Consider the following 27,481-nt stretch of genomic DNA (forward strand, 5'->3'; position numbering starts at 1 on the left):
TGAAAAGTAAACTATTCTGAGTGGTACACCACTCAAAATTAAAACACATATTAACAAAGATTTCACAGTATGCAAATAATATATTTTTAATAGATTATTCATGCATATGCAAATATTATACAAAGAAAATGAATTTACTAGTCGGGTTGTTTAACAAATATCCCAAAATGAGCATATACATAACAAATTATTTTGGAGCTCAGAGGGAGTTTTTGAATTTTCTCCCCACCCTTTCATAGAAAGATTCTCTCCAACCATTTTTATAGGTAAGTTTGGATTTTTAGTATTCATATTAAAAGTTAAAATTACTAATAAATATTATCACCGGAAAAACCACCAAGATAAGGTGGGGTATATAGATGAGATGGACAATTTGGTGGGTATATGGCCTAGTCTTGATTGCCCCCTCCACGTGGCAGAAATAGTTAGAGAAGCTCTCTACTTTTTTTTTCTTTTCTCTACAAAGGAAATATGCCTATTTTTTCGTTGCATTTTTGAAGGAGATTTATTAGACACTAACTAGTTTTATTCATTTGTTGGACACTTGGACTGTATTACATATAATTTAAACAATATTTTTCTGTAGCATTAATCCAAGAAACCGAATGGTATAGCTTCCTGTATTTATGCCAAACATGTATTTATTGAGAACAACCTCATGAGTATTGTAATGTGAGTTGTTCTCGATGTGCGGCTGAAACACATTGTGAGGTTGGTGTGGGGAATGTTTCATGAGGAAATAGATCGGCACTCTAAATTCATAATTCTCCAACCTCGATACAGGTTGGATTTGATCTCAAGTCTCCGCTACAATCAGCCGAAGATCTTACCAACTAGCCAATTGGCTTTTGATATCTTTTAAAGAAATATCATCACTTCAGTAACATGTTTTATTTGATGCCAATTAGGCCTAGTGCCCTAATGATAAAATATCATAAGGAGAGTTTCGTATTTTTCTAATACTAAGGGTTTATTTGGTTTACAGTTAAAATCAGAACCCAAATCCTTCAGAGAGAGCATGTCATTCCACTAGGAATGAAAATAGAATTTCAATTACGCCCAACCAAACAGTTGGAATCGAAATAGACCATTCCGATTCCGATTTCAAACCCCTATTCCCGTGAGTGAAACGAGACCTAATATAATATATTGGCCACCTAGAAACAAGCCAGGGTGTCTTATTTTATTATAAAACATTAGTATTAGAGTTTATTCATTTTGACCTGAAAAGTTTTATAGATCCATTCTCTTCTTCATGAGGTCACTCTTATACCTAACTTACCTTCATAGAGGGATTCTTTTGAAAAGAAGCAAATAAGGTTCAAAATATCGATATAGCTTGATATGCCAGTAGGGGTGTACCGGGCTGTATTGGCCCTCGCTCTTTTTTTTTTTCTTTGTGAACCTGGTTTAGAGGGGTCAATCTAGGGTCCTTCTACCCTTGAACCGGGTTAAACCCCAAAACAGCCCTTTATACGTATCAAAATTTTTAGAAGCAAAATGATATATCAATAGGCTGAAATAAAAAATGATAAAAAACTTAAACTGAAGCACTATTTTTTCCCCATTTTAAAATGACAACTTTGTTTTTAACATCAAAACATATAGAGGAAATGAAAACCAAAGCTTTTCCTGTAAAAGGGACAGAAATAATTATGACAATATTTGAATGTGGAGAAATTTTAAGTGAAATTCACCCAAAAGAAAAACCAAACCCTAGTCTCCGGTGGCTGCTAGGGTTATTGACTGATGTAGACTGGAGTGGAGCTAATTGGAGAGTCCAACCAAGAAAGCTAGGATTTTCCGTCAGCAAGCTATATGACAAAGAACCCTTGTATTATAAATTCCATATCCCGCAAATGACGCTAGACAATTCCCTTTTTCTCTTTTAGCTAATTAACAATTGGGATGTTGAATTGAGAAAATGTAGTTGTTGGTACAGACACATGGAATTTAAAAGTCATACTGCAATAAGTTACATCAATGGAGCTGGTCCAGATTGTATCAAGATGAATTATAATTGTTCAAACTAAAAAACTCCATTCCCCTTATCCAATCTAATTTTGTGGGCGTAAGATAGGGTGGGTTGCTCTTGATGTATTGGTAGACAAAGATATCTCACAGGGGCCTTTCAAACTTTATACTAAATCGTTGCTTTACTACTTTTTGTTTCCCTTTGAATGAAGAAAGATGAAAAAAATATTAACTCATGCCAAACGGGAACTTGATCCATTGACAAGTTTCATTTTTTTTTTTAAACAACTCAAAAATTAACCACGACAATATTGTTTGTTTGCACTGCAAATTCATCTTTACCGCAAGGTGCCAACCGGATGGTTGGTATGATCTCCTACTGGTTATATTGAAAGTGCCAAGGTCTCCTACTGCAAATTCATCTGTGAGAATTAAAGTATGAAAGTGCTAATGAATAGAGAGCAAATTTAGGTTTTGTTTTGTTTCGGATTTTACCCTCTTTTTTATGTGGTTGTATTGCACTCATTTCATTTGTGTTACCATGTATTTGCACTAATGCAAATACATTTGTATTACAAATCCAAGTCTAATCTGAATCAGGCGGATAAGATTTGGTTTGAATCCAAATGTTAAAGGACCAAATTTGGATACAGGTACATCCCATTCAAATCTGATTGACTTGCAACCCTAAAATTTGTTACATGCAGGAAAATCCCTAATCTTTGCAAAGTTTTGCTATATCCTTTGGTACGGATGTTAATCAACTTGATTGAATGCCATGTTAGACAAAGCATTGGAAAAAAAAAAAACAAATAATTAGGTCCAATTCGTTTTTCAGTAAGTTATTTCTTCGGGTAAATGTAATTATTTAGACAAGTTTTTCTTGGAAAACACTTATTCAGGTAAGTGCATTTATCCATATTCTTTTATTTCTCATGTAAATAAAGAAATGATCGTTTTAGCTATAAAAATTCATTATTAAAAGGGGTATTTTTATCCAATTCAAGTGTCGGCAATTTTTCCTCTGGATGAGAAAGTTATTTACTCACCTAGAAGATTGGTATCACTTACCCAGATAAATGATACCTAAGAAAATAAACTTTTCTTGGTCCCTACATAAATCTAAAAAAAACAACATGAGATTCTTAATCAATGAAAACCAAAAACACATTAACCAACTTTCCTCATCTCAAAATAAAAAAAAGAAGACTCACTTAATGATAGTAGTTAGTAAAAGTGTGCCGAGTTAATGATAATGACATTAGAAAGTTAAAAATTAGTCAAATTAATTATAAATAGTAGTACTGCTCCAGCGGCTTGCAGTTGCTTTCCCTATTGCGAGGAAGAGGAAAAGAAAAGTAGAAAGACCCATCTCACCAAATAATTGACATTGCTTACAAAAAGAGAACACCTTTTGCTGTTCCATCAATATTCATATTGGCACCGGCACGTGTTCCCGTTTGCCTCCTTGGGATATTTGTTCTTCTAAGTGACTCTTTCTTGGAAGATAATAATAATTAGATTTAGGAAAAAAAAACAAAAGTCATGATTTCTTTATCTAACCTTTCCTTCACCTAATTCAAGTTGAATCAGAATCAGAGCCCTGCCTGCAAATCCTTGGGCGAACAACAAGCCAAGCCCAAGCATGAGCCCACGGCCCACCTCTCAAGTCTCAATTCAATACAAAATGTGAAAATACTAATCCCTATTGAAAAAATGGGGTTATTGTAACTTTGGAGAAGAAGTTTTGAGACGTATTTGAAGATATTGTCTTTAGAATGTTATTTGCCTCCACTCAGTTTCACCGAGTTTACTGTTGGGTTACAGGCAAATCCGTTCCCAGGATACAACAGAACCTTGGGCGAGAATATGCAACCAACAAAGTTGAAGAATCTCTGGAGAAACCTTCTGTGAGACTGTAGCAGACCGGACTGAGAGAGAGAGAGAGAGAAAGTGGATTTCGAAAGTGTGTGTTTTTGGAGTCTGATTCATGCTCCTTAAATAGTTTATGAAGAGTTATGAAGAAAAGGTAGGGTTTAGAGAAGGCACCTTGAACAGTCACAATTTCAAACATTGTGACTGTTTAAAAAGTAGTTAACAGTTTAATGACTGTTAACTTTGAATTGTGCCTCTTGATCACACCCGATCGAATCGTGACCGTTGATCTCATCAACGGTCAGTATCGCACCAAAACCAAAGCCGCTCTTCACGAGCCACGTGGGTGCGAGCAAAGTGCGCTTCATTGCGCCACACACACGCGTGCGCGCGCGTTGCGCAGTATCAAACCACCATACTCTCCTCTACTATTTATAAGGTGTAAATCAGCTCCTATTAAAATATTGGAAACAAATCTTACAATTTTCCAATGTGGGACAAGTTCAAAATTGGGTTTTGTAAGAGAAAAACTAATTTTTCAATCAAGTGTGCAGGTGCAATTTCTCATGTAATTGACCAATCAAACCCATTAGATTTAATCTCTTATAAGATTAAAATCCAACAATCCCTATTCTATTGATAGGCCACAGTTGAAGCTTAAGGGAATCGGGTTAATTGCAGTTTAATTTAAAAAGATAGAAAACATTAATTATCGCCATCAACTGATTGCTTCTTTTCGTTGGAAGAAGATGCTGAGTGCTGACCTCAGAGGCTCAGGTTACTTCTTCCGTTTGAGATCGACTTTAATCAGTTCAGGGCACACATCGTTCGAACAGCCTCTTCCAACCTTACATTGGGAATATCTCCCCGTGACATAAATCATATACATACGGAAATATTCCCAATGCAAGGCTGTAATAGGTGTTTGAACGGGTGGGGTTTTGTACTGACTGAAGTTGAACTCCTTCGGTTTCCCATTTGCATAGGTCGATGCAGTTTCCTTGTTTCTGCCAGTGATGTTCTCTCGTCGTTGTCAAGTTAGAATGGATTATGGATCTCTCTTTTTGGGTGTCCATTAATCAGCCTTTTTGAGCCTCCATCTCCAATTAATCTCCCACTTGGGTCCTTCAAACTCGATCCATTGAAGAAATTTAGATGGGCACCCAAGCCCGTAGACCGCACTTCATCCAGTTGTGCGCCAATCTGATATGCTTTATCCATTCTGCATGGGTTCTCACTTCTCAGTTGGTCTTCAATTGAACATTTGAACGAACCACCTCTCTTCTCTCTGCCTTTATTAATAATCCTTTAATTATTTTGTGGAGTGTCTGAGAGTCTGACCCTGGCGTTGGGATTACAATTAGGGGTAACAATGAGCTGAGCTTTTCACAAGTTGTTCAAGCTTGGTTTGTCTCGGTTTCAGCCGAGTCCAATTCAGTGGCTCAATTATTAAATGAGTCGAGGCTCGCGAGCCCAATTCAAGCTCGTGAGCCGGCTCAAATATATATATATATATATAATAAAATTATAGATATATATAATAATATATCTATATATATTTGATATTTAATATATATAATAAAAATATTATAATTCTTAATTTTTTAAATATAAAATAAAAAAAATTATATATAATTTTTATTTTTATAAAAAGATATTTATAACATGTATAATAAAATATAAAACAAGTCGAACCGAGCTCGAGCTTATGAACTTTTGACTCGAACCGAACTCGAACTCAAACTCGAGCCTTATAAAATAGTCTCAAGCCAAGCTCAAACCTGATACTATTCTGCTTAGCTCGGCTCGAATCCATCCCTATTTACAATGCACTTCACACTTCCATCCCTATTTACAAGGTCTGGCTCGCTTCCCACGAACATGAACAGCACCCAGGCGCGGCTGGGCCTATTGCTACTGCTTCCTCCCAGTCTCCCACAAAAGAGTAGTTGTCTACTTGTCTTCTGGTCAAATATCAACATCACAATATCACTAGGTGTTGGCTGCAATAGAGCATTCACAAAAAGTTCAGGCATCGTTTGTTCTCTTTCAACTTTCAACAAAACTGAAATAGGTCAACTGCACGAGATATGACAAATCACTTTTTCTTTTGCAAACAATTAAAAAACCCTAATCAAGCAAGTATGGAAATCATGTCACACTAGCCACAACTGAATGAATCCTGACAACCCAACAGACATCTCCCTCAAAGCATTCTATTAGACCCTCAACACGGTTCTTATCTAATGTCCACAGGAATTAGTATCCCCTCCAGTTTCGGGTGTAACAGATTGAATTCAGATCGAATTAAATATCTTAAAAAATTTGATATCCAAATTCAATTAAATATTCAAATAATTGATTCCATTTGAATTCAACCGTTTAATTATTTTAGGTAATTAATAAATATTTTATTTATATAAATGTATATAAATTATTTATATAATTAAAATATTATAAATATAAATTATATATAGGGTTCGACTATGAATTTAGATATAAAATATTTAGATATTTTATATATTATATAAGAATTAAAAATGATCGAATCTAATCAGGTCATATTGAAATCTGATTGAATCTCAAATACGAAATCAGATTTTCAATACATTGACACCCCTACCTCCGGTGGTATGATCTAAAAGCAATAAGTTAATAACAAAGTGAACATACGACCCTCAAAATGCATTTACTGGGGATAGCATTTTTCCTTGGTTCTTAGTTCTTATGCTGCGAGTCGGTGGATCTCGGAGCCTATCACTTTTTCTTGGTTCTTTTCTTATCCATTAGACGATGCTAGGGATAAGAAGGATGAGTATCACTCATTTGAATGAATTTCATCTCCTTGGCCTTAATTGTTTACCGGGTTATTCTGCAATATCTGTTGAGCAGAATACAGAAATTTGTGTATTTTTATTTCCATTTTCAAATATCAATGAAAACATAGCTTGAAAGTCTTTGAGGACCTTGACAGTTTATACTATAGTAGTAGGTTTGCAAGTGCAGAACTGAGATGGGAATATCCATTTGAGTTCCAGTTGATGCAGCATATTATGGAAATGGTTGAAGAGATTAAAAATGAAAGTACATGTGATTTCTGAAATCAAACAACCATTCAGGATGGAGTCATGGAGTTCCATCTCAGAAGAATCTCCGGGAAAACAGAGTGTGAGATGGTAAGGACTTTCATTTAGAGGATGAGTAAAAAAGCCGGGCTGCTTCTCATTTTCGTAAAAATCAAGAAACAGGTTGACATGATGTTGTCAAGTGTCGACGTAGCTCAAACAGAAGCAGGGTCAGTGGCAGCAGAGAGAGAGAGAGAGAAGACTCTAGATTCTCTTTTGCTGATTTTGAGAAGGCACACTCAATTTTCCATCTCCTAAAATCTGTAACAAGGATGAAGATCAGCAAGACAAGCATGGGCATGTAGAAATACAAACAGATAATTGTATGTTCGGTAATGTATTTTCACAAAGCCCTATATGATGTAGGACATAATAAAGTGCTGCCTTACAGATATGCCCAATTGTCTTCCCCTCATTTGATGAATTATCGTGCTTCTAATCAACATGATACATGGGAAGCAGGATTAATTGAGTTTGCTATACTTTGTACCATAAAACATATACCGTTTAAGTGTACATTGTGCAACACAATAACATTGCTTTCATCACCACTAGGCCAACTTTTGGCTAAACAAATGCATTACAACAATGATAAACATAAACAGAAAAAAAAAAAAAAACTTGAGTAATCCTGCAGCTGAGTTTGTAAGTTGAGTGTCCTTATTTGAGCATCCCAAGTTACTACTGGATTTGTTTTTTAGTTCTAAAGCAATTAAAAGTTGATTTGGGTCAGTTCCTAGTCAAAATCAAATACTGTAAGGGACATCTTAGTTCAAAATTTGAGTCTATAAATTGAGTCATTATCATAGCAATTTAAGAAAAAGTTGATTTGAAGAAATAAAGTTTGGTTTAGTGTTTTCTAGTTGTTGCCAGAAAATTCTCTTTTTTCCCTGTCACTCCTATTTCCTCCTCTTAATTGACTTATCTCTAAGTTTCTGCTCATTCTTTGGTGGACAACAAACTGTCTAATTGCTTCCTCATCCCTATTATTCATTCTTAATCACCCAGAGACCCTCCACCCACAAAGCTGGCCACCTGATCTAAAATTTGTAGGACTCCAAACCCATCCTACATGAGAAATCCTTGAATATACTTGGGTAAGGATGTAGAATCTCAACCAGATTTCTTTCTTCCTCCCAAGTTCCAATATAGCAACATGAACAATGGCCTTCCAGTGCATTCTGTCCCTAAGCCTGCATGATTTCTTCCATTATCTAAGCAGTAAGCATATCCACAACACCTCTAGGAGCTATAAACTTGAGGCTGAACATCCCTTCTGCGTTTTTTCCACCGTCATAATGGATATCAAATTTAATTTCTACAAGTGAAACATGGACCATCTATAAACAAGAGCTTGTTGGTAACTACAATTCTTCTCTAGGAGAATCCATCAATAGAGGATGAGCCCAATGGTACACAACACTTGTTATGAGTGCAGGAAGGTCTTTTCACCATGAGACTGGGGTGTACAAAATTTACCTCGAGGGAGAGGGATTAACAAATATTAGAACATCCAACTTATCACTGGTCACTTTTGGGCTGTAGAGAGTTGAATAGAAATTTGAATAAGACTCAAAATGCTTTTTCTGCCAATGGTAATGAATCTGGTGGATAGTAGAATAATTAAAACCAGTTTCATCTTCTAAACTACCTGCTTAGGTGGTCCACCACATGCTATAGTAGCATTATAACACCCTCCATCAGTATTCAGTTTCTTTCTTATCATGGAATCTTGTCTAAAAATGAAAAAAAAATTATTGTTTTTATTTCTAAAAATTGCACTATCTTCAAATGCCATCATTCTTCTTTGGTCTTCTTTTCAACTATTGTTTATACATCATATTTTATAATCAGTAATAAAATCTAGCATATTAACAATTACCATAAGAAAGAACTTTTATACAAAAGGAAGATTGAAGGCCCACAGCAGAATTTTTTTTTTTTTTTGATAATTGAAATGATTTTATAAAACAGCAATAGACAATAGTACAAAGTCCTCAAGGAAAGGTACAAGTTGCAACCTCTCCGGGCTAGTTAAGTACAGATTTTCAAATTAATAACAACTTAGATAGAAGCACAAAAAAGATCTTCCCTAGAAACCCCCTGTTTGGCTAAAGCATCAACCAAAGAATTAGCAGACCTACTAACCCATTTTACCTCAACTCTCATATTACTGGTTAACCACTTTACTTTTTTGATGAGATCTTTGTAGCCCCAAATGGTGTGGTATCCAAGTTTCGGAGCCACCTGGTTACCACCTGAGAGTCCCCTTCAACTAGGAGACGCTCCACCCCAAGCTGGTTGGCGATCTGAATTCCTTGTACTGCAGCAAGGATTTCTGCCCTTGTGGAATCCCCCACTCCCACCGGTCCTGAGAATAGGGAAATTATGTTGCTGTCCTTATTTCTCAGGATACCCCCTATACCTGAAGGCCCGGGGTTGCCTTGGCTACTTCCATCAAAGTTCAGCTTGATGACACCTTCCAAAGGCGGAATCCATTCTGACAGAATTCTATCCTTCTTTGTTGAAGTGTTAGCTATTACTAGCCAATTTCTCCACAAATCATCAAAGGAGAAGTCATCAAAGATATCCACAGTTTTCAGCCAATGGATTGCTCTTGTTAGGATACAATCCTTCATTTTATCTAACCCTCTTTCCTTCTCTAAGAAATTTCTTGCATTCCTTTCCTCCCAAAGAGTCCACAGAGTGGCTGCCCTGACACATTTCCACATGACCTTACCTCTTCTAGTGTGCCAAACAAAGACAGATGGGTTGAATAACAAGCTTAAATCAGAAGGCAAAGACCACCTACCTCCAAATAAACAAAGGCTCCACCTCCGTATAGCTGTAGCAAAGGAACAGGAGATCAGCAAATGGACACAGTCCTCATTCTCGGCCTTACACAAGGAACACCAATTTGGGGAAAGACAAAGCGAGGGTCTCTTTTTCTGTAAGTTTTCCAAAGCATTGATCTTCCCATAGAAGACTTCCCAGCAGAATACATCAATTTTTGGGGGAATAGGTCGCGCCCAGACTTCTTTGACAGGGAATCCTTGGGAAAAGGGGTTAGAACTGAGGGATTTTAGAAAAGAAGAGCAAGTAAAAGTACCTTTTGGAAGAGGAGTCCAAACCCTTTGATCAGAAGAAGTGGGGTCCAAGCAAACGGATTCTAGTAAATGAATTAGCTAAATAACACAATTTGACTCGCCATTCCTTAACCCTCTACGAAATCCAAAGTCCCAGTTTAAAGATAAGGGGTTTAACGGGCTCAGGAGAAAAGTTGCAATTGGCTCATGTTTGTGAAGGGAAATGGAATAGAGCGAGGGGAAACAATCTTTGAGGGGTTGAGTACCCACCCAAATATCCTCCCAGAACAGAATAGCATTACCAAAACAAGCATCATACCTGATGAATCTGAGGAAGCGAGGGAGAATACCATGTATAGCCTTCCAAGGTGTAGTAAGGGTAGCTCGGCGAGATATCCCGGAATCCCAACCATTTCCTGCACAACCATGAATGCTTGCCACCACCTCATGCCATAATCTCTCTCTCTCTCTCGGGGCCATCTCCATAGCCACTTCCCAAGAAGGGCTACATTCTTCAGCACTATGTTCCCTATCCCTAAACCCCCTTCTTCCTTTGGTTTGTTAACTATCTCCCATCTGATCAAGTGATCCTTTTTCACCTCTCCTGGTTCCCATAGAAAGTCTCTCATTCTCTTCTCCAGTTTCTTAGCCTCCCTTGGAGGAATCCTGAACAGTAGCCTTAATTAAAGTCAGCCTGCCCCCTATTGAAATGCAATTCTTTTTCCAAGCAGCCAAGCACTTATCAAATTTCTCCACAATAGGGGCCCAGAAACTACTTTCTTTAGGGTTGGCTCCTAAGGGTATCCCTAAGTATGTCAAAGACCAAGAAGAAATATTGCAACCTAAGCATTCTGCAATGGATTCAATCTCCCTATTCTCCAAGTTTACTCCAGCCACACAACTTTTATCAAAATTTACCTTCAAGTTGGAGACCCTCTCAAAAGTACTTATTAAAATCTTAAAGTTCACTTTGCTCAACTCAATCCCTTCACAGAAAATAACAATATCATCAGCAAACTGAAGGTGAGTTACTGGAATGCCTCTGCTCCCTATTCTCCATCCCTTTATTTGGCCCTCCTCATCTGCTTTGGAGACCATCCTACTAAAGACATCACCAACAAGTGTAAAGAGGAAAGGGGAGAGTGGATCCCCTTGTCTTAAGCCTCTATTGGCTGGAAAAAAGTCCTTAACCACCCCATTCACCAACACTGAATAACGACAAGAGTTTAAGCATCCTCTTATCCAATTGCACCATTTATCCCCAAATCCACGTCTTCTCGACATGTCCAGCAAGAAATTCCAATCCACTAAGTCATAGGCTTTCTCCAAGTCCAGTTTGCAAACAAATCCTTTCCTGCCCGATCTCCTTATCTTTTCCACACTCTCGTTTGCAATAAGGATCTGATATGTAATTTGTCTATCCTATATAAAGGCTCCTTGTGCTTGGCTAACGAGAGAGGGGAGAAATACTTTGATCCTCCTAGAGAGCACTTTTGCCAGAATCTTATAGATGCTTGTCACCAAGGTAATTGACCGAAAATCTTTGGGGTGTCTGGCATCATTCTTTTTGGGAGTTAAGGCTATAAAGGTGGCATTGATTCCAGGACTCACAAAATTTTTATCCTCAAATTCTCTAAATACTCCAATTAAGTCTTCTTTGACAATGTCCCAACAGTCCTGATAAAATGCCATTGTAAATCCGTCAGGACCCGGTGCCTTAGCCCTATCCATAGAAAAAACAGCTTGCTTAATTTCCTCTTCCTCAATCATTCTTTCCAGCCATCCCTTATTTGTTTGGTTCAAAGTTGGCCAATTCTCCTTCCCTACTATTAACCGATTCTCTAAGGGTCTTTGAAAGATGGATTTGAAGTGATCCATAATCCTACTGGCAATCTCCTCTTGAGAGGTTATCTCCACACCAACAACCTCAAGCTTTAGTATCAAATATTTCCTCCTTCTCCCATTAGCCAAATCATGAAAAAATTTGGTATTCCCAACCCCTTCCTTGATCCACTTATGTCTGGATTTTTGTCTCCAAGAGATCTCCTCCCTCAACAAAGTCTCCTCTAACTCCTTTTTCAGTTTCCTCCTCATTTCTCTGTCTTGCTCATCCATCATCCCTTGGGATTCTTTTGCATCTAACTCCTCAATCTGAACCAATAATCTAGCTTTTACTGATATGACCCAGAAACTAGTATTCATTCAGCAGAAAACATTAACAGTTGGTCGGTTCTTCGAGAGACCACCAAATCTCCCAAACACTCACAATATTCTTTACTCAAAGAAAACATATCACCCCCATCCCCCAAAGCCCCTTCTTATACTCTACTGATAGCATAACTGACTCCCTCTATAAATGCCCAGCTGGCCTAGTTATAAATGCCCAAAAACTCTTCTTATTCATAACTGACATAGCTATAAATGCCCCAAGACTCTCCTTATTCCCTCCAGCTATAATTGCCCTCATGTGATTAATTGTTCAATTATTCCCCCCCCCCTTAGCTGATTGTTGACCTTTCCTCTTCCTGGCATTAATTGGGGCCTATCATTACCCGCCGCCCAAAGTCTAACCTTGTCCTCAAGGTTAAAATGAGGAAACTGGTCTCGAAGTAAGTCAAAAGGCTCCCAAGAATCTTCAAAATCAGGCAGGCCCAGCCTATGAATAAGAACTCCCAAACCAGTAGCTCCAGGCATAGTGGATGGACGCACACCGTGTACTGATATGTCCCTGCACAGGCCAAGCAACAACATCGCCCAATGCACAGATGGTGTGTCTGCTTTGTCACCTCTTGAAGCATGTCTATTTCCTCCAACTTCGTGTTTCCAACCTTCAGCCCTCTCCATGATCCTCCACAGCCATCCTGTCCCCTCCCTACATGGTGTGTACTGCCCTCAACTTTCAGGCTTGTAGAAGTAAGCGAGCCTAGTAATCGCATCCACAATATCAGCTGACTCGTCCATCATAATTACAGCAGATGTCCCTAAACCCGTTTGGACAGCTTGGAGTGCATCAAAATCCATCAACACATCATCACATATGTGCTTTGGAATCAGTGGAACAGAAGAACCCCCTGGTATCACTGCAAGCAAATTATCCCATCCACCTCTAACTCCTCCACAATGCCTCTGTATCAGCTCCTTCAATGGAATACTCATCTCCTCTTCATTTGTACAAGACTTATTCACTTGGCCTGAGACACAGAATAGCTTTGTCCCAGAATTGTTCTTCCTGCCAAAACTAGAAAACCATTCAGGACCACACCTTAACATGGTGGGGGAAACAGCCACAGTTTCAACATTTGTAACAGTTGTTGGACCTCCATATAGCCCTGCCTTAGCTTGAAAAGGAGGCTTCAACCTTGGTTTTTCTTGTTTTCCTTCAAGGCTTTCCAACAATGCCGTCTCTTCTCCACAAATGTAAGCATCAGCCCCATAGTGGATATAAACATCAAAATCAGATCCAGGTGGAAAACCCCTGTTATGTCCCTCATGTTGTAAGTTACGTATCATAGCATGCAAAGATACCTGAGAAGAACAGAGAGAAGGATCGCCCTGTAATTTCACCCGGACACCTCCCAAATTGAGCTTCATAGACATGTTGCCCCAATTCATCACTGAGTCCCCGAGGGATGCTAACCAAGGAAAACCAAGAATGACGTCCGTAGAGCCCAACTTTAAAGGAAAGAAATCAGCAATGACATCCAATTCGGGTAAGTTGAGGCAAACCTAATGGCAGACTCCGGAAGTTCTCACCTCCTCACCATTTCCCATCTGAACTCCAAATTCGTGTGTAGGGGTGCGTTTCAATTCTTTCGCTAAAGTTTCGGAGATAAAGTTGTGGGATGCACCCGAGTCTACCAATATGACCACCTCACGTGACAAAATGCGTCCATGTACCTTAAGGGAATTTGCCGTACACAACCCAACAAGAGACGAAACACAAAGCGCGGCTGATTCTGGAGCCGGAGCAATTTTAGTGTCCCCGGAAGTGCAGTCCAAATTAGACGCATCAGAAGTAATTTCCTCCACATCATCTTGAACCCATAAAACCTGAAGTGATTTCTAAGCACAACGGTGTCCCGGGCTGTATTTCTCGTCGCAACGGAAGCATAGACCTTTCGCACGTTTCTGCTGCATCTCTTTATCGGTCATCTTTTTGAAAGCAGGAGGTGGGGCCTTAATAACAGGGGCTGATGAAGAAGGAGGGATTGCGGCACGTGCAGGTCGGGTGACAGCAAGAGTAGTCACTTGCGAAACCCGTGAGTTAAAGTGGGTTCCAGAGAGGGATGTTGTGGGCCCACGAGGAAATGAACCTGATTGATAAGCCCATAAGGCCTAATTCTTCTCCTCAATTTTCTGGGCTGCAACCATTTTTCTGATCAGCCCAACGGGTTCCATCTGTCGGAGTTCGGCTTGGATATCTGGGCGCAACCCATTAACAAAGGCTGCTTCAAGGACTGATTCTGGCAGGTCACGTAAGGGAGCGGAGAGCACCTCGAATTGGCGACGATATTCCTTAACAGTAGAAGACTGATGTAACGAGAAGAGCTGCTCCTGTAAATTACCTTCCTGAGTCAATCGAAAACGTTCAAGGAGGAGTTCCTTGAATTCTGCCCAACTCCAAAAAGGTCGCCGACCATCCTCCCAATAATACCACACCAAAGCATCACCCTCTAAACAGACCACGGCCGCCCGCAGTCGTTCCGCCGGAAGCAAGCCATTAATCTCAAAATAGCGCTCCGCGCGAAAAAGCCAGCCGTCTGAACTTTCCCCATCAAAAATAGGCAACTCCAACTTCCGAGGAAGTGGATCAGAAGTATGTTCCGGCACTGACATTGAAGAAGACGTCGGGAAAGCTGCACTCTTCCCTTTGTCAGCCGCACGACTTGATGTGGCTACAGGAGGAGCAATGTCAGTTGTAGACAAAGGAGCTGAAAAGGTTTGTTGCTGAAGCAACAGATCAAAACGTCTTACCAGGTCTTGAACGCCTCCTTCCAGGGATGAGATCTTCGAAAGTCCTGCTGCTATCTTTTCTGGATCGAGTCGCTGAATCTCATCACGTAAGCCATCCACTTCAGAATGCAGAGAAGTCAAGCGTTCTTCGAAACCCTCCACTTGCGATGCCACTTCCTTAGCTGTCACCATGGCCGAGGAAAGACGCGCTCTGATACCACTGATATGACCCAGAAATTTGACACACAGTTCACAGACTTACAGCAGCATTCACACACTTGAACATTAACAAAAGAAACTAGTATTCATTCAGCAGAAAACATTAACAATTGGTCGGTTCTTCAAGAGACCACCGGCTCTCCCAAACACTCACAATATTCTTTACTCAAAGAAAACATACCACCCCCATCCCCTAAAGCCCCTTCTTATACTCTACTGATAGCATAACTGACTCCCTCTATAAATGCCCAGCTGGCCTAGTTATAAATGCCCAAAAACTCTTCTTATTCATAACTGACATAGCTATAAATGCCCCAAGACTCTCCTTATTCCCTCCAGCTGTAATTGCCCTCATGTGATTAATTGTTCAATTATTTCCCCCCCTTAGCTGATTGTTGACCTTTCCTCTTCCTGGCATTAATTGGGGCCTATCATTTACCTCCTCCACTCTTCCAAATTGAACCTTATTCCATTCTTTTATTTTGCCTCTCAACCTTTTTAATTTTTTGTGGAATTTAACCCCATCCCATTTCACTTCTCTCAACCCTTCACTCCACCATTCCTTAACCTTAAGCAAGAAGTCCGGGTGTGTCAGCCACATATTTTCAAACCTGAATGGTCTAGGTCCATTACCAAGAGGTTCTTGTCCTACTTCTATAGGGTAGTGATCAGAGGTTATCCTAGATAGGGCCTTAGCCACCAAACCTCTCCAGTGGCTCTCCCAACCCTCATTAAATAGGAATCTGTCAAGCTTTGAGCAAATTGGGTTTTCTTGGAAGTTGGACCAAGTGTAGGTAGCTTGTAGTAGAGGAAGCTCCCATAACTCATAGGAATTTATGAAGTCATTGAACTTCCTCATACTAGTTGTAATGGCCTACCTAGGATTATTTGACTCATTTATGTCTTTTTGCATTAAAATCACCCCCCAAACACCAAGGACCTTCCCACAAACCTTGAATCCCATGAAGCTCCTCCTAGAACTCATTCCTCTCTCTGTGATTATTTGAACCATACACATTTGTTAGCACCCAAGTAAATCCATCTTCCACCATTCTGAATTTTAGGGATACAGTGAAGTTTCCTATTAGCTCCTCTACTGGTTCTCCGAAGTCCTCCCTCCACAAAGTTACTATTCCCCCCGAGGCTCCCCACGACGGAGCTGAGCACCATCTTACCCCTCTTATTTTCCAGATCTCCCTGACCCACTTTCTATCCAGTTCAGCTAATTTTGTCTCCTGCAACATCACTACATCAGGCCTTTCTCTTCTAAGTAGCTCCTTAATTAATCTCCTTTTTCTAGCACTACCCAAACCCCTTACATTCCAACTTATTATCTTCATTACCTCTCAAAAATTTAGCCCTCCAGTAAAGTGTTCCTTCAATTAGAACCCTTATTTCTTTCCCCTCTACCACTAAACTCGATATCCCCTTCGATGTCCATTATTAGTCTCTCTACTTCAGACTGTTTCTTCTTTTTCCTGTCCTTGTTTCCCACTGACTTCCTATTCTGCCCTTTATTTCCTAATTCCTGCCCCAATCTATTGGTTCTTGCCTCTGATTCAGAGTTTTTTGGAGCCACCTCAATCATTTCCTCCTTCTGTTTATATTCCTCCAACAGGGCACAAATCTGCTCCCAAATCCATTCTAACTCCTCTTGTTTCCTTTCTAACAACCCAACTCTCTTCTCTGATCGGACTCCATCATTATCAATGGCCACTTCCCTACTACCAATTGGTTGGTTTGGTCGGGATTCCAAGACATCTGTTACAGGCAGAGAACCCAAGTTGGTATCTAAAACCAAATGGACTGGCTTACCTGGAATTAGCATAGATGGTTGCATGTGGACCGGCTGCTGGGTATCAATTCTTGGAGTCAAGACTAGGCCCTTCCTCTTTTCCGGACTCAGCTGTGGAAGCAGAATAGGTACAACCAATACTTCCTCACCCTCTACAATCAAAGAAGCTTCACTTCTCTTTCCCTCTGCGTGAATCCTTAGGTAAGGCTCCAAGTTTGATTCCTGTCTCTTTGGCCTGATGTCCTGATTAGGCTCTACATATGGGATGGACTCATTTATTGGCTGGGGTGCACTCTGCCTTACCTCTTTCAGTATTCCCAACTCCACCTGTCTTTTGTATAGCATACCTAGTTTGGGAAAGATCTGTTCTCCGCTGCCAAGGCTCACTCTTCTTTGCGTTTTGATAGTACCAGAATCTTGCGGATCCGTCTCCTCCTCTAGGAATAACAGTTCAGTGTTTACACCATTTGCTGTCATATAGATAATAGTTCATTTTGGTTGTATATGTATGGTTTTACATTTTTTTTTGATAAGTTGGTCTTTCTGATATTTAACATACAGAAAAATTATTTTGAAAATAAATAAAAAACATCGATTTTAGGAGTCTTTGGATGTTCAAGTATCTTGTTTTCCAGGATATCTCTTTCTCACACTTTTATCCATGCTTTCCAAGTGATTGTGTCCAAGTTACATTATAAGGAAAACAAATTTTTCATAAAGTGAATCATAGAGGTGAACAAATGATACATCCAAATGCAAAGCTTTTTCCTTGATCAGTACCCAAATGTAAATCTTTTAACAGCACCTCCTATGTGTTGTAAAATAAAAATAAAGATGATCATTTGTACCTTTAAGAAATGGGTTCCTTTTCTTCCTGATGAGTTGATCAAGTCCTTCTCCTTCAAGGATTCCAGTGAAACCTCATCTCCTTATCTTGCAACTTCTCTGTCTCTTGAATTTACAGGGACAAACTTTGGCAATCCAGCATTCATTTTTGGCAATTAGTAAAAGAACCAGCACATAACATCAAAGAGAATAAAAGGATATCATAAAATATTTATCAAGAAAGAAGTAAATATTATATGCAACATAATACCTAAATACAGATCAAATCATTATACACAAGAAGCACTATATATCCAAAAATCTATTTTCATTGTTTTTTTTTAACTTACAGGTGGTTAAATCATGCAGGACTTGGTTTTAATATTTTAAATGAATTATGTCATGAAAATTTGTTGCTTTACCTGCGTCAAGTTCTGATACCTTTTACGTTTAAGAAGCTTCAGTAACAATGATATCAATGGGTACACATTTCACATTCAAGCATTTTCTATTGGTTTACTGGATGCTTAGGTACATCCATCCTGTCTATAGTAGTGTCATAACAGTCATATGCTACTCAGTTACAACTTCCAGTTTATCATTTGATAGAGGTAAACATATTACTTTTACTTGACAGTGGTAGATCATTTGGTCTCATGTATTACTGTGTCTGGATCTTGTTCTAGCTGCATTGGACATGCTATTCCATGTGAAGAAAGATCTCTAGTTCAGATGTTGTCTTACATATCATAAGTGCAATCTCTAGGAAACTTATCCACACAATCATCCAATATGCCAGATGCTTTGCTTTAACTAGTAAATGCCATATTGGCCCTTTTTATGAGCAATGATACTTTGTAGCTTTATTAAACGTGAAGAAAAGTCCAAACTTTACAATATGCCATCATACAAAAACCAGAAACAGATTAAATCTCACCACTCTCATCTTCAGATTCTACTCTGATTCCCTTATAATGATCCCCTACACCAACCAAACATAGGTTCTCTTTGAGAGACTCCAGTCCCAGCCAGGAGAGCCATCCATACCATTTGCTGATCTTGGAATCCACCTGAATGTGCAATACAGGCCAGTCCTAGAGCTCGTGCATGTCTAACCAGAAACCACAAAGCCCATGGTACGTCAACTCCAAATTTCAGCCAATTTATAACTACTTGGCAGTCCCCTGCTACTTGTATTTCAGTCCAGCCTGCTGACCACTATGAACTATTCTTTAACATTTATCAAATGGGAGTCTCAATTGCAGATCACAATTCAGGTGAAGAACATCTTATATCCTGATTCCTAATGATGAACACTGATGTTGCTTACATTGATAAATCATATCAGTAGTTGAATATTCCCACCCTGGGACTACAAAGGCTCACTAGCAAAGAACCAGATAAAAGGTATAATCATGGAATATAATGCAGACAGAGAGTCTTTAAAGAATCTAATTTGACCAGGTATTAATATAGCACAAATCGCTATGCAAAATAACCAGTTACCTGATATAAATATTTTGACCATGTTTCTAATTGGTGCATGGGCAGTCCTGCAATGACATCAAAGAGGTTTAGTTAATTACTTAGGGGATGTTCAACAATGTGTACGGTTTTGTTTTTGTTTTCAAAAGAAAAAAAAATAAAAACATACACATTGCATCTTTTTCTCATAACACCCCCCCCCCCCCCTTTAGAAAAGATATAGAATTCTAAGACAGGTCTAACAATATTGTGAAAACTCAAAAAACACTACCATGTTTTTGATCATTGAAGAAACTCTACTACAAATAACATTCACTTTCCAAAACACTAATAACTCCAAGAAACATTATCTCAAAATCAACCATACAAAAAAAATTCTCAATGACCCCCCAAACAAAAGAGTAAATTACAAAGACTCGCTTGTGCTATGGGGTCAGTGACAAATACCCCCTGAACTTTCATTTGTGACAAAGGCCCCCTAAACTTTCACTTTGCGACAAATACCCCCTGACAGTCAAGTTAGATGGCGAAATGCATTACCAAAATTCCCACATAAACTTTCCTTATTTTCTTTTCCTTGCCCTTTCTCTTAATCCCTAATTGACCAAAAATAACAAGAATCATTTCACTGACACAGAAAAAAATTTTTTTTTTTCTTTTTAATTCTTGATTCATTTCACTGACATGAATGCCTCTCTCCATCTTAAAATATAAAAATTATCCACTCCTTTCTCCAATAAATAAAGAAAAACCAAACAAAACCATAAGTTTATATCTATCATAAAGAAACCTCTACCATTTTATTCGAATGCTGAATCCAGCCAGAAATCTGCAAGGATCTATTGGAGCAATTGACGGGACTTCAATGTCATATTTAGAAAACTAATTGAATCATAAATTGTTCAAATATATAAGAAAGGGTAGTTTGGGGATTTAAAAAAGTTTAAGCAGCTGAATGAGAATCTTTTTTGAAGTTAACTGATGGAACACTACCTGAGGGGGGCATTTGTCACTGATTCCATAGTACAAGGGGCTCTTTATAATTTACCCAAAAGGAAAGAAAAGACACAAATATGTGAATACCAATTTAGAATTTATTGCTTTCTGAGAAGAAGGGAAACATATAACATATATGTGCCTTGGCAAAACTTACCCGGACATGTAAGGATGGTAAAATTCTTTTATTTTTATCAATAAGAAAATTGATCACCCCCACCAAAAAATAATAGTGAAATGTAAGTACCAATTTGGAATTCATTGTTTCCTAAGCAAGGAGGGGAGCATCTGGCATATATTAGTGTATATATATATTTGCAAACTCATTTGGACATGAATCAATGGTGAATTGACCTTATCGAATTGTGTAAGCCCTGTTAATTGTAGAAAATAGACCAGTAATGTATATGCTTTGCTTAAAAAAGAAATGGACATCTTGTATTTATTCCACCTCAATTTCACTGCCGATTTACTAAAAATCATGATTGGACATCTTGTTGAGAAACAATATATGACTAATCAGCTACCCATTTTATTCATCTTTTCAAAACATAGTTATAAACAAGCGAGTAATGAGATACCTGCGCCCATTCCTCTTGAGTTTGGGGATATGGCGGTAAAGGGGCATTTGGCTACCCTCGAATCCTTTGCAGACACTGGTACCGGACCTCGACTTCTGACCCCTCATCCCGAACCCACAGCAACTTCCTTGACCTGCTGAGATACCTTTCCCTTTCCTCTTGTTTCTCTTTCTGGAGCCGGGCTGCGGACCCAGACTATCAAGCCGTAGTCGAACATCAGGACCTGGTAGAACAGAAGCAGATGAAGAAGAAACTTGACCAAGAACGAGAAGCGGTCTTCCTTCTTTTCTCTTTGAGTGATGGAATTTGAGCCAAGCTTGTCTTAAGAATACTTGAATGGCGTGGAAGGGTAGTTCTCTTCTCTGGTTGGAGTAGGCGAATAGAGCGAGAGAAGGGCTGATATATGCCATGCCAATGCCATGTTTATAGAGAATGGTGGCCAAAACAAACACAAGGAAAGAAAAAGAAGCCTGCGACTATGGTCCATGAGAGGCTGAGGGAATAGGTGTCAGCTGGTCGGGGCCGCTTTCCTAGCAATTCTTTGGGTAAAACCTTTTCCAGCTTTAAAACCTCTCTTCATCACCCCTTTTAAGTTTTAAATGCAGCAGAATCAGAAGATGAGAACCTTCTGTAGTTTGTATAGGCGGATTTTATGATCTTTCAGGTAGGACCCATTTGATGATGGGCTCCTATTGGTCCAAAACATGGACAAGTGGCAATTTATGGGGCTCCAGCTTTGGACTATAACGAAATAAACCTTGTCAAGTCTATGGTTTTGTTTTTTGTTTGTGAATTTGTTCAGGAAGGGGAGGGAGTTCATGACCACCCACCAACTACATGGGCATCTGGGTTTCACCAACATAAACTGTCTCTGGATCAGAGCAGAATCATATTGGAGCTGAAATTTGTACCTACTTCTATTCCGGCAAATTAAATAAATAACCCGTCCCTAGCTTCATCTTAAGTTCCACTAAATCGTGAAAATTGAAGGCTAAAATTCCATGTTTTCTCAAGTTCTATTCTACCTACGACACCAAATAAAATGGACCCTATGTGCAGAAATCAGAATTGAAGATCATTTTGTTAAATTAAAAGTCATAGAATCATGGTGACTTTTGATTTAGGGTATCTTTTATCTGGGGCTGGTTTAGTGGTTCTGTCTGAATTGCATAGCCTTTTCGAAGGAAACAATTTCTAATTAGCTGTACAGTAAACCAGACTAAACAGATCTCTCATCTAGAGGATGGAATCAGAATGATTGATGATTTGGATAGGGGGTCTCCTCGATTAGAAATATGTCTCAACTTTTGGCAGTCCATGTCATCTGTTATAATGAAGCTCTCAAAGTGAAAGTGAACTGCTCTAGCCACTGAAAGATTCATCTCTTTAATAGATTAATTTAAGAAAGACCCAAGAAGAAAAGAGACCTACTTTGTGCACATGTGACATGACAGGGCTATAAGACTGAAACCTGCCATTGCCATGGACACTTGCACATTAAGGGTCTTCATGTGTGTTGGCATTCCCATTTGTCTACCAGCTCAATAACCCTTGAGATAATTTGACTTTGACAACCAATTGAATAGAATTGTTTGGGCCTGGGCCTGGGCATGGCTTTTGAAAGTTTCAGCCCAAAGAAACATGATATTAGGATTTCGTACCATGTATTATCTCCTGAATCTTTGTTGAGTTGCTTTCGTTAAAAGCTGCTTTGGAGAAGCCACTAAAAGAAGCTTTTGGGGAAAGTCTTTATTTGGGTTGAAAGACGGTCAACATATGCTTTTTGGGTCCTTCACCAAACATTGCTTATAGGCTATTCCTGTAAGGCCCATCTCACAAAGCCCTCCCAGCCAGGCAGGCCATATATGAATATGAGTGCTTTCCCTAAAACCCCGAGACAGAAAATTAACCTCTAGCTAAGTGAACGGCAAACAGCTAGGGGTGCAATTTGGGTGGGCTCGAGTTGGGCTTGTATCAGAATTTGAATGGGTTTGGACCTTTATGGTCCGCAGGTCTGAGCCCAAAGCAGTGTAAAATACCAAATCGGGCCAACGTACGCAAGTTGCACCCTTACAAACAGCAGATGAAAAGCCACATAGGGCAAGTCTTTGATCATATATCCTATCCACCAGGCAGAAGAAGAGTTATGCAGCTTACAAAGCAAGTGACGTAAAGGGTGGAGAAAAAGAACAAGGAAAAAACTGTTCCCCTCCTATTGACGAACACACCCATCATCTTGGACAGCCCATTTGACGTGGAAAAACTTATTTTGTTCTTAGCCAATAGGCCCAATACATCTCATGATCATAATTAAACCAACAACTATAACTTTTTATTATAATTGCATCTAGATGCTTCTTCCATGGTTTATTTACGTCTACTACTTTAATTCGTTCCTCATACAAGTGGACCCATATGTGGCTCTCTCCCTTTGAGTGTACCATGTGCTTCCTTCTTATTCCACTCTAATGGCAGCCTTGTCCATCTATCGATCTGCTTCTTTACTTCAATTCAAATCTCATGGAGATAAACCCTTATTAAAAAGATAAAGGAAGCTAAAGCTACCCTTGTCTCCATCCTCTTGTTCCTTCCTTTGTCTCTTTCCCTTCCCTCTTCACTTTTCATTATTCATGACTCTATTAACACATCATCTCTTTACCCTTCTTTGATGGACTACTCCAAATCCCTCTAAAATCCGTGTCACCCCACATGTAGTTTGCTTTGATTTGTGGGTCCATTGCTGCAACTTGTATACAGTATTTACAAAAGCTTACCTATGTATGTAGGATATTCATGACATGCACATTCATGATCTAGTCATCAATCGTCAAGCAACATAATCTGGGTGGGTCAGTGTGCAGGGAAGAAAAGTGGGGAGGAATCTCTTTGAATTCTCCCTTCCCACATTCTTACTTTGCTCATCTTCTCTTCACACCACTGTAACTGTTCTTCATTGATCTCAGACATTCTCAGCACCCTAGACACCACTTTCAGATCTATCAGGCCCATCAGTATCTCCATCTCCTCCTCCTCGCTTAACTTTCTTTTTCTTATGCATTTGTGAGCACGACAGAGATCTTTAAGCTTTCTCTTTTTCTGCAAATCAATTCCAGCAAAGTGTTTAGAATTTTTATCATGCATGTATGGAAGTTAATTTAGGAGGCAAATAATGAGATCTGAGATTGAGAGTTGAGATTAGTCTCACTTTTTCATTTGCTTTCTTCACCATTTTTAGATGAATTGGGTCGACCCCACGGTGCCTCTTAAAAAAAGATTTAATGATCTCACAGTGGTTCTCCTTATCCGCCTTGAGAAAATTCATGAATGTTCGAATTCCATCTTCCATTATTCTAAGGAATTTAGTTGATGAGATCTTCGATCCAAACTCCTCCTTTTGATCATCACCTGAATCTTAAGCAAAATAAAATAATGGAAAATGCCAGAATTTCAAAACTCAATAGGTATAAAGCCAAAACAATAAAAACATTTCGTGGAAAATTGTTCCTCATGATTCTGTTTGTTTTCATACACGTAAAATGAAGGAAAATTAGGAAAATGACTTGTTTTCCTATATATTAAGGGGGGTTCTTTTTTCAGATTTTGAGAGGGGGGAAAGTTGATCAATGGGATTTTGGTTCCTATTAATCAAGACTCCCATGTTCTTTTTTAAGATTTATGTGGAGACCAGAGAAAAGTTATTTTTCTGGATATCACTTACCTAATAGGTGGGTAAATAACTTTCCCACCTAGGGGGAAAGTTGCCAACACTTGAATGAGACAAAAATGTCCCTTTTAATAATGGATTTTATGGATAAAATGGTCATTGACTTAGTTACATGAAAAATAAAAAAACATTGATAAATGCATTTACCGGGTAAGTGTTTCCAAGAAAAAACTTGTTCAGGTAACTCATTTACCTGGATAAGTAACTTACCAAAAAACGAACTAGGCCTAAATATCATTTTCCAAGGAAATCACTCATCTTCCTTCACTTTACAACTACAATCAAAAGAAGCCAGCAATATACATAATGACAAGGACTAGTTTTTCATTACTACCTCGGAACTCAGGAACTTGAAGTAGTTTCGGTGCAGAAATCCTCATCCTGGCATAAACTTCAGGTCTCCTGCCATACTCATAAGGCTCATTCTCGATGTACCTCTGTAGCAAAACCTGAAATTGCTGAACCTGCTGCGCAATTCGACCAGGACAGCCAATATCTCCTTCTTGTGAAGCTCTGAAACGCTGAAAGTTCTTGTAGTTCCAGTTAAGAGCTTCCCATGCCAAGCAAATTTGCGCTACATAAGCATTCTCCAGTTCATGATATGGGTTTCTACTGTACCCACGAGGCCTTTTGGTTGTAAATTTATGTACGATCCTCTGTGAGATAGACCTTGGAAATACTTCAATCGTCCTAAGAGATTCTGACGACAAATTAATTAAGGTTGTGTTAATTAATCACGGGCAACCAATCAGTCAAAGGGTGTATAAAAGATAAAAGACGGAAAAAAGAAAAACCAAGAAAAGAGTCACTCCAGTTAATTAATAGCTTGCCTGTTTCACTGAGTTTCTGTGCACTAATTCGATTCAGGAACGTCATCTCCTCATCATACTTCTGGAACACTGTGTAGGACTCCCAGTTGGGGCAGCTTCTTCTAGATGAAGAAGAAAAAGGATCTTCTGAATCCCTGAAATTAATGGAACTTTTCCATTCAGAAGAACTCTTAGACGTTGACCCAACTGTAAACGAGTCCCCAAACATCTCATCGCCATCCTTCACTTGAGCTTCAAGCTTTCTGGTTTTCAACCGAGGTGGCACAAATATTAAAAATTTTTCATCTTCTGGCAAGTTCCTCTCTGCATTTTCGTTGTCTGTTCCTTCTCCGTTGTCACACCCTTCACAGCAAACATTGTCAAAAACAAAAAGAAAAAACGACCCATAAAACCAATAAAACAAACTAGAATTAATGCTTACTTTCATCTCGGTTCAATTTCATAGGTGTGGCAAATGAATCAGTATCACTAGAGGTAAAGGTCTCGTCAGCCTTAGCTTCACTATCATGTTCGTAATTTGATGCAAGTGAGCTACAAACAGGCAATTGTTCCTCGAAAAATATTTCTCGAAGGCCTTCGAATATGCTGTCGTCGGACCCTGTTCGTTCTTCAATAAGAGTTTTATTCTTCTCGAGGTTTTTAATGGATAGAAACGATAGGGCTTCTCCACCATGAATGATGTTGGCCACCAGATCCTCTTTCCCAGTACACTCAGTGCTGTAGTATGCATGATTTTCTTCTTCTTCTTCCTCTTCTTCGGAATAGCCAACTTGGTATTCATAGTCGCTGCTGCAAAAAGAAATAATCAAGTAAAATAACACAGACAGACAGATAGATAGATATATATAGAGAGAGATGATTGCACCATATATACCTGTTGGATATTGTTTTTGTGCACAGAAAATGATGAAAGAACTTGGGAAGCAAAATGGAAGAGAAGTAGAAGAAGAGGAAAAGAAGGTAGAAGGAGGTTGAGACATTGAAGAACAACACAACAAGCGGCTCTTTTGGACATGGACATAGCATTTTGTTAATGGTTGGTTATTGCTCCTTTGAAATCAAATGGCCCTCCCACCCAAGTCCCAAGTTTTCTTTCCAGGACAAAAGAAACGGTATAAAAAGTAGGGCATTCACATCACAATATCTCCTTATTATAACGTCCAAAATGCCCAGGTGGCTTCATCAAATGACCAATCTGTCCTATTTCAGTAGAATCGAATACAATTTTTGCTGTAGTCTTTGACCCCATTAACAAACAGTAGGTCTCTCAAATACAACTTCTGCTGAATAGTTTCCAGATCGATTCAACCCAAAGTCCCAAACTGCTCTTCATAATCTCTGTTGCGATTTGCGAAGTGGGGCTTAGACAGACAGTTGGACTCTCTTGCATGCGTACATGCCAATGTGCGAAGCACTCTGTTGGGGAATAATCGCAGAAGTTAAAAAGCAAAAAATTTATTATTCTTGGCGTTAAAAGTAGAAATTTCTTGTAGTGTAGTTGGTATGAAAAGCAGACACTTCTTGTAATCTACAAGGGACCCCTCCAATAGCCAAAAGCTAGCTAGGCCACAGCCCACACGCAGCCATGAATCTGTTAATTGCTAGTAGTTCTTTAACTTTTTAAAAGAAATGTTAAGATATTGTTGATAGCTCAGAAAAGAATTTCTAGATTAATCCAATTTAAGAATTAAGAGTTCAGGGAGTGTAATAATATAAAGAGTGTTAAGGTGTTTTGGTCAGTTCAATGTGGTTCTTAAAGTATTCTTGCCTGGTAGTGGAAGAAAACCGTCACTTGAAAAGGTGAAGGGTGTTTCCGTCATTTTGGACATTCAAGCCGTTCGGTCGTCAGTCCCCCAGTCACCGACTCACCTCTCCTCTTAACTTGGCCGTTAAGGTTCTGATTTCTGAATTCTGAGCATCCCATGGGCCATGGCATGCACACGTAGAATGGGTCTACACTTTTTGACCAGGATTGAACCTGGTCCCAATCCTTGATCCATTAACCCAGTTTAA

The 27,481-nt window shown here is 39.0% G+C and overlaps 1 protein-coding gene and 1 long non-coding RNA gene across 4 annotated transcripts; both read right to left on the minus strand.

The window, feature by feature from the left end:
- Positions 1-6,921: 6,921 nt before the first annotated feature.
- Positions 6,922-21,750, minus strand: LOC104602028 (uncharacterized). Its single transcript, XR_016083525.1, has 4 exons — positions 20,915-21,750; positions 19,359-19,405; positions 17,876-17,998; positions 6,922-7,235 (listed from the first exon to the last, which is right to left on the minus strand). It is a non-coding gene; the product is annotated as an uncharacterized LOC104602028 (long non-coding RNA).
- Positions 21,751-21,799: 49 nt separating this feature from the next.
- Positions 21,800-26,571, minus strand: LOC104602035 (uncharacterized). Of its 3 annotated transcripts, none has more exons than XM_019198710.2 (6): positions 26,343-26,571; positions 25,890-26,257; positions 25,469-25,810; positions 24,973-25,338; positions 24,120-24,319; positions 21,800-24,010 (listed from the first exon to the last, which is right to left on the minus strand). In XM_019198710.2, the coding sequence occupies exons 1-6, from the start codon at positions 26,492-26,494 to the stop codon at positions 23,765-23,767; spliced, it is 1,674 nt and encodes a 557-aa protein (XP_019054255.1). In that variant the 5' UTR covers positions 26,495-26,571; the 3' UTR covers positions 21,800-23,764. The 3 variants fall into 3 exon arrangements, with proteins under 3 accessions (XP_019054255.1, XP_010263897.1, XP_010263888.1); XM_010265595.3 differs by having other exon boundaries at positions 24,120-24,325; positions 25,890-26,254; positions 26,343-26,570; XM_010265586.3 differs by having other exon boundaries at positions 24,120-24,325; positions 26,343-26,569.
- Between the last annotated feature and the right edge of the window lie 910 nt (positions 26,572-27,481).

This window comes from Nelumbo nucifera, chromosome 3 (assembly GCF_055504915.1).
Source record: "Nelumbo nucifera cultivar China Antique chromosome 3, China Antique-T2T, whole genome shotgun sequence".
NCBI classification, from domain to species: domain Eukaryota; kingdom Viridiplantae; phylum Streptophyta; class Magnoliopsida; order Proteales; family Nelumbonaceae; genus Nelumbo; species Nelumbo nucifera.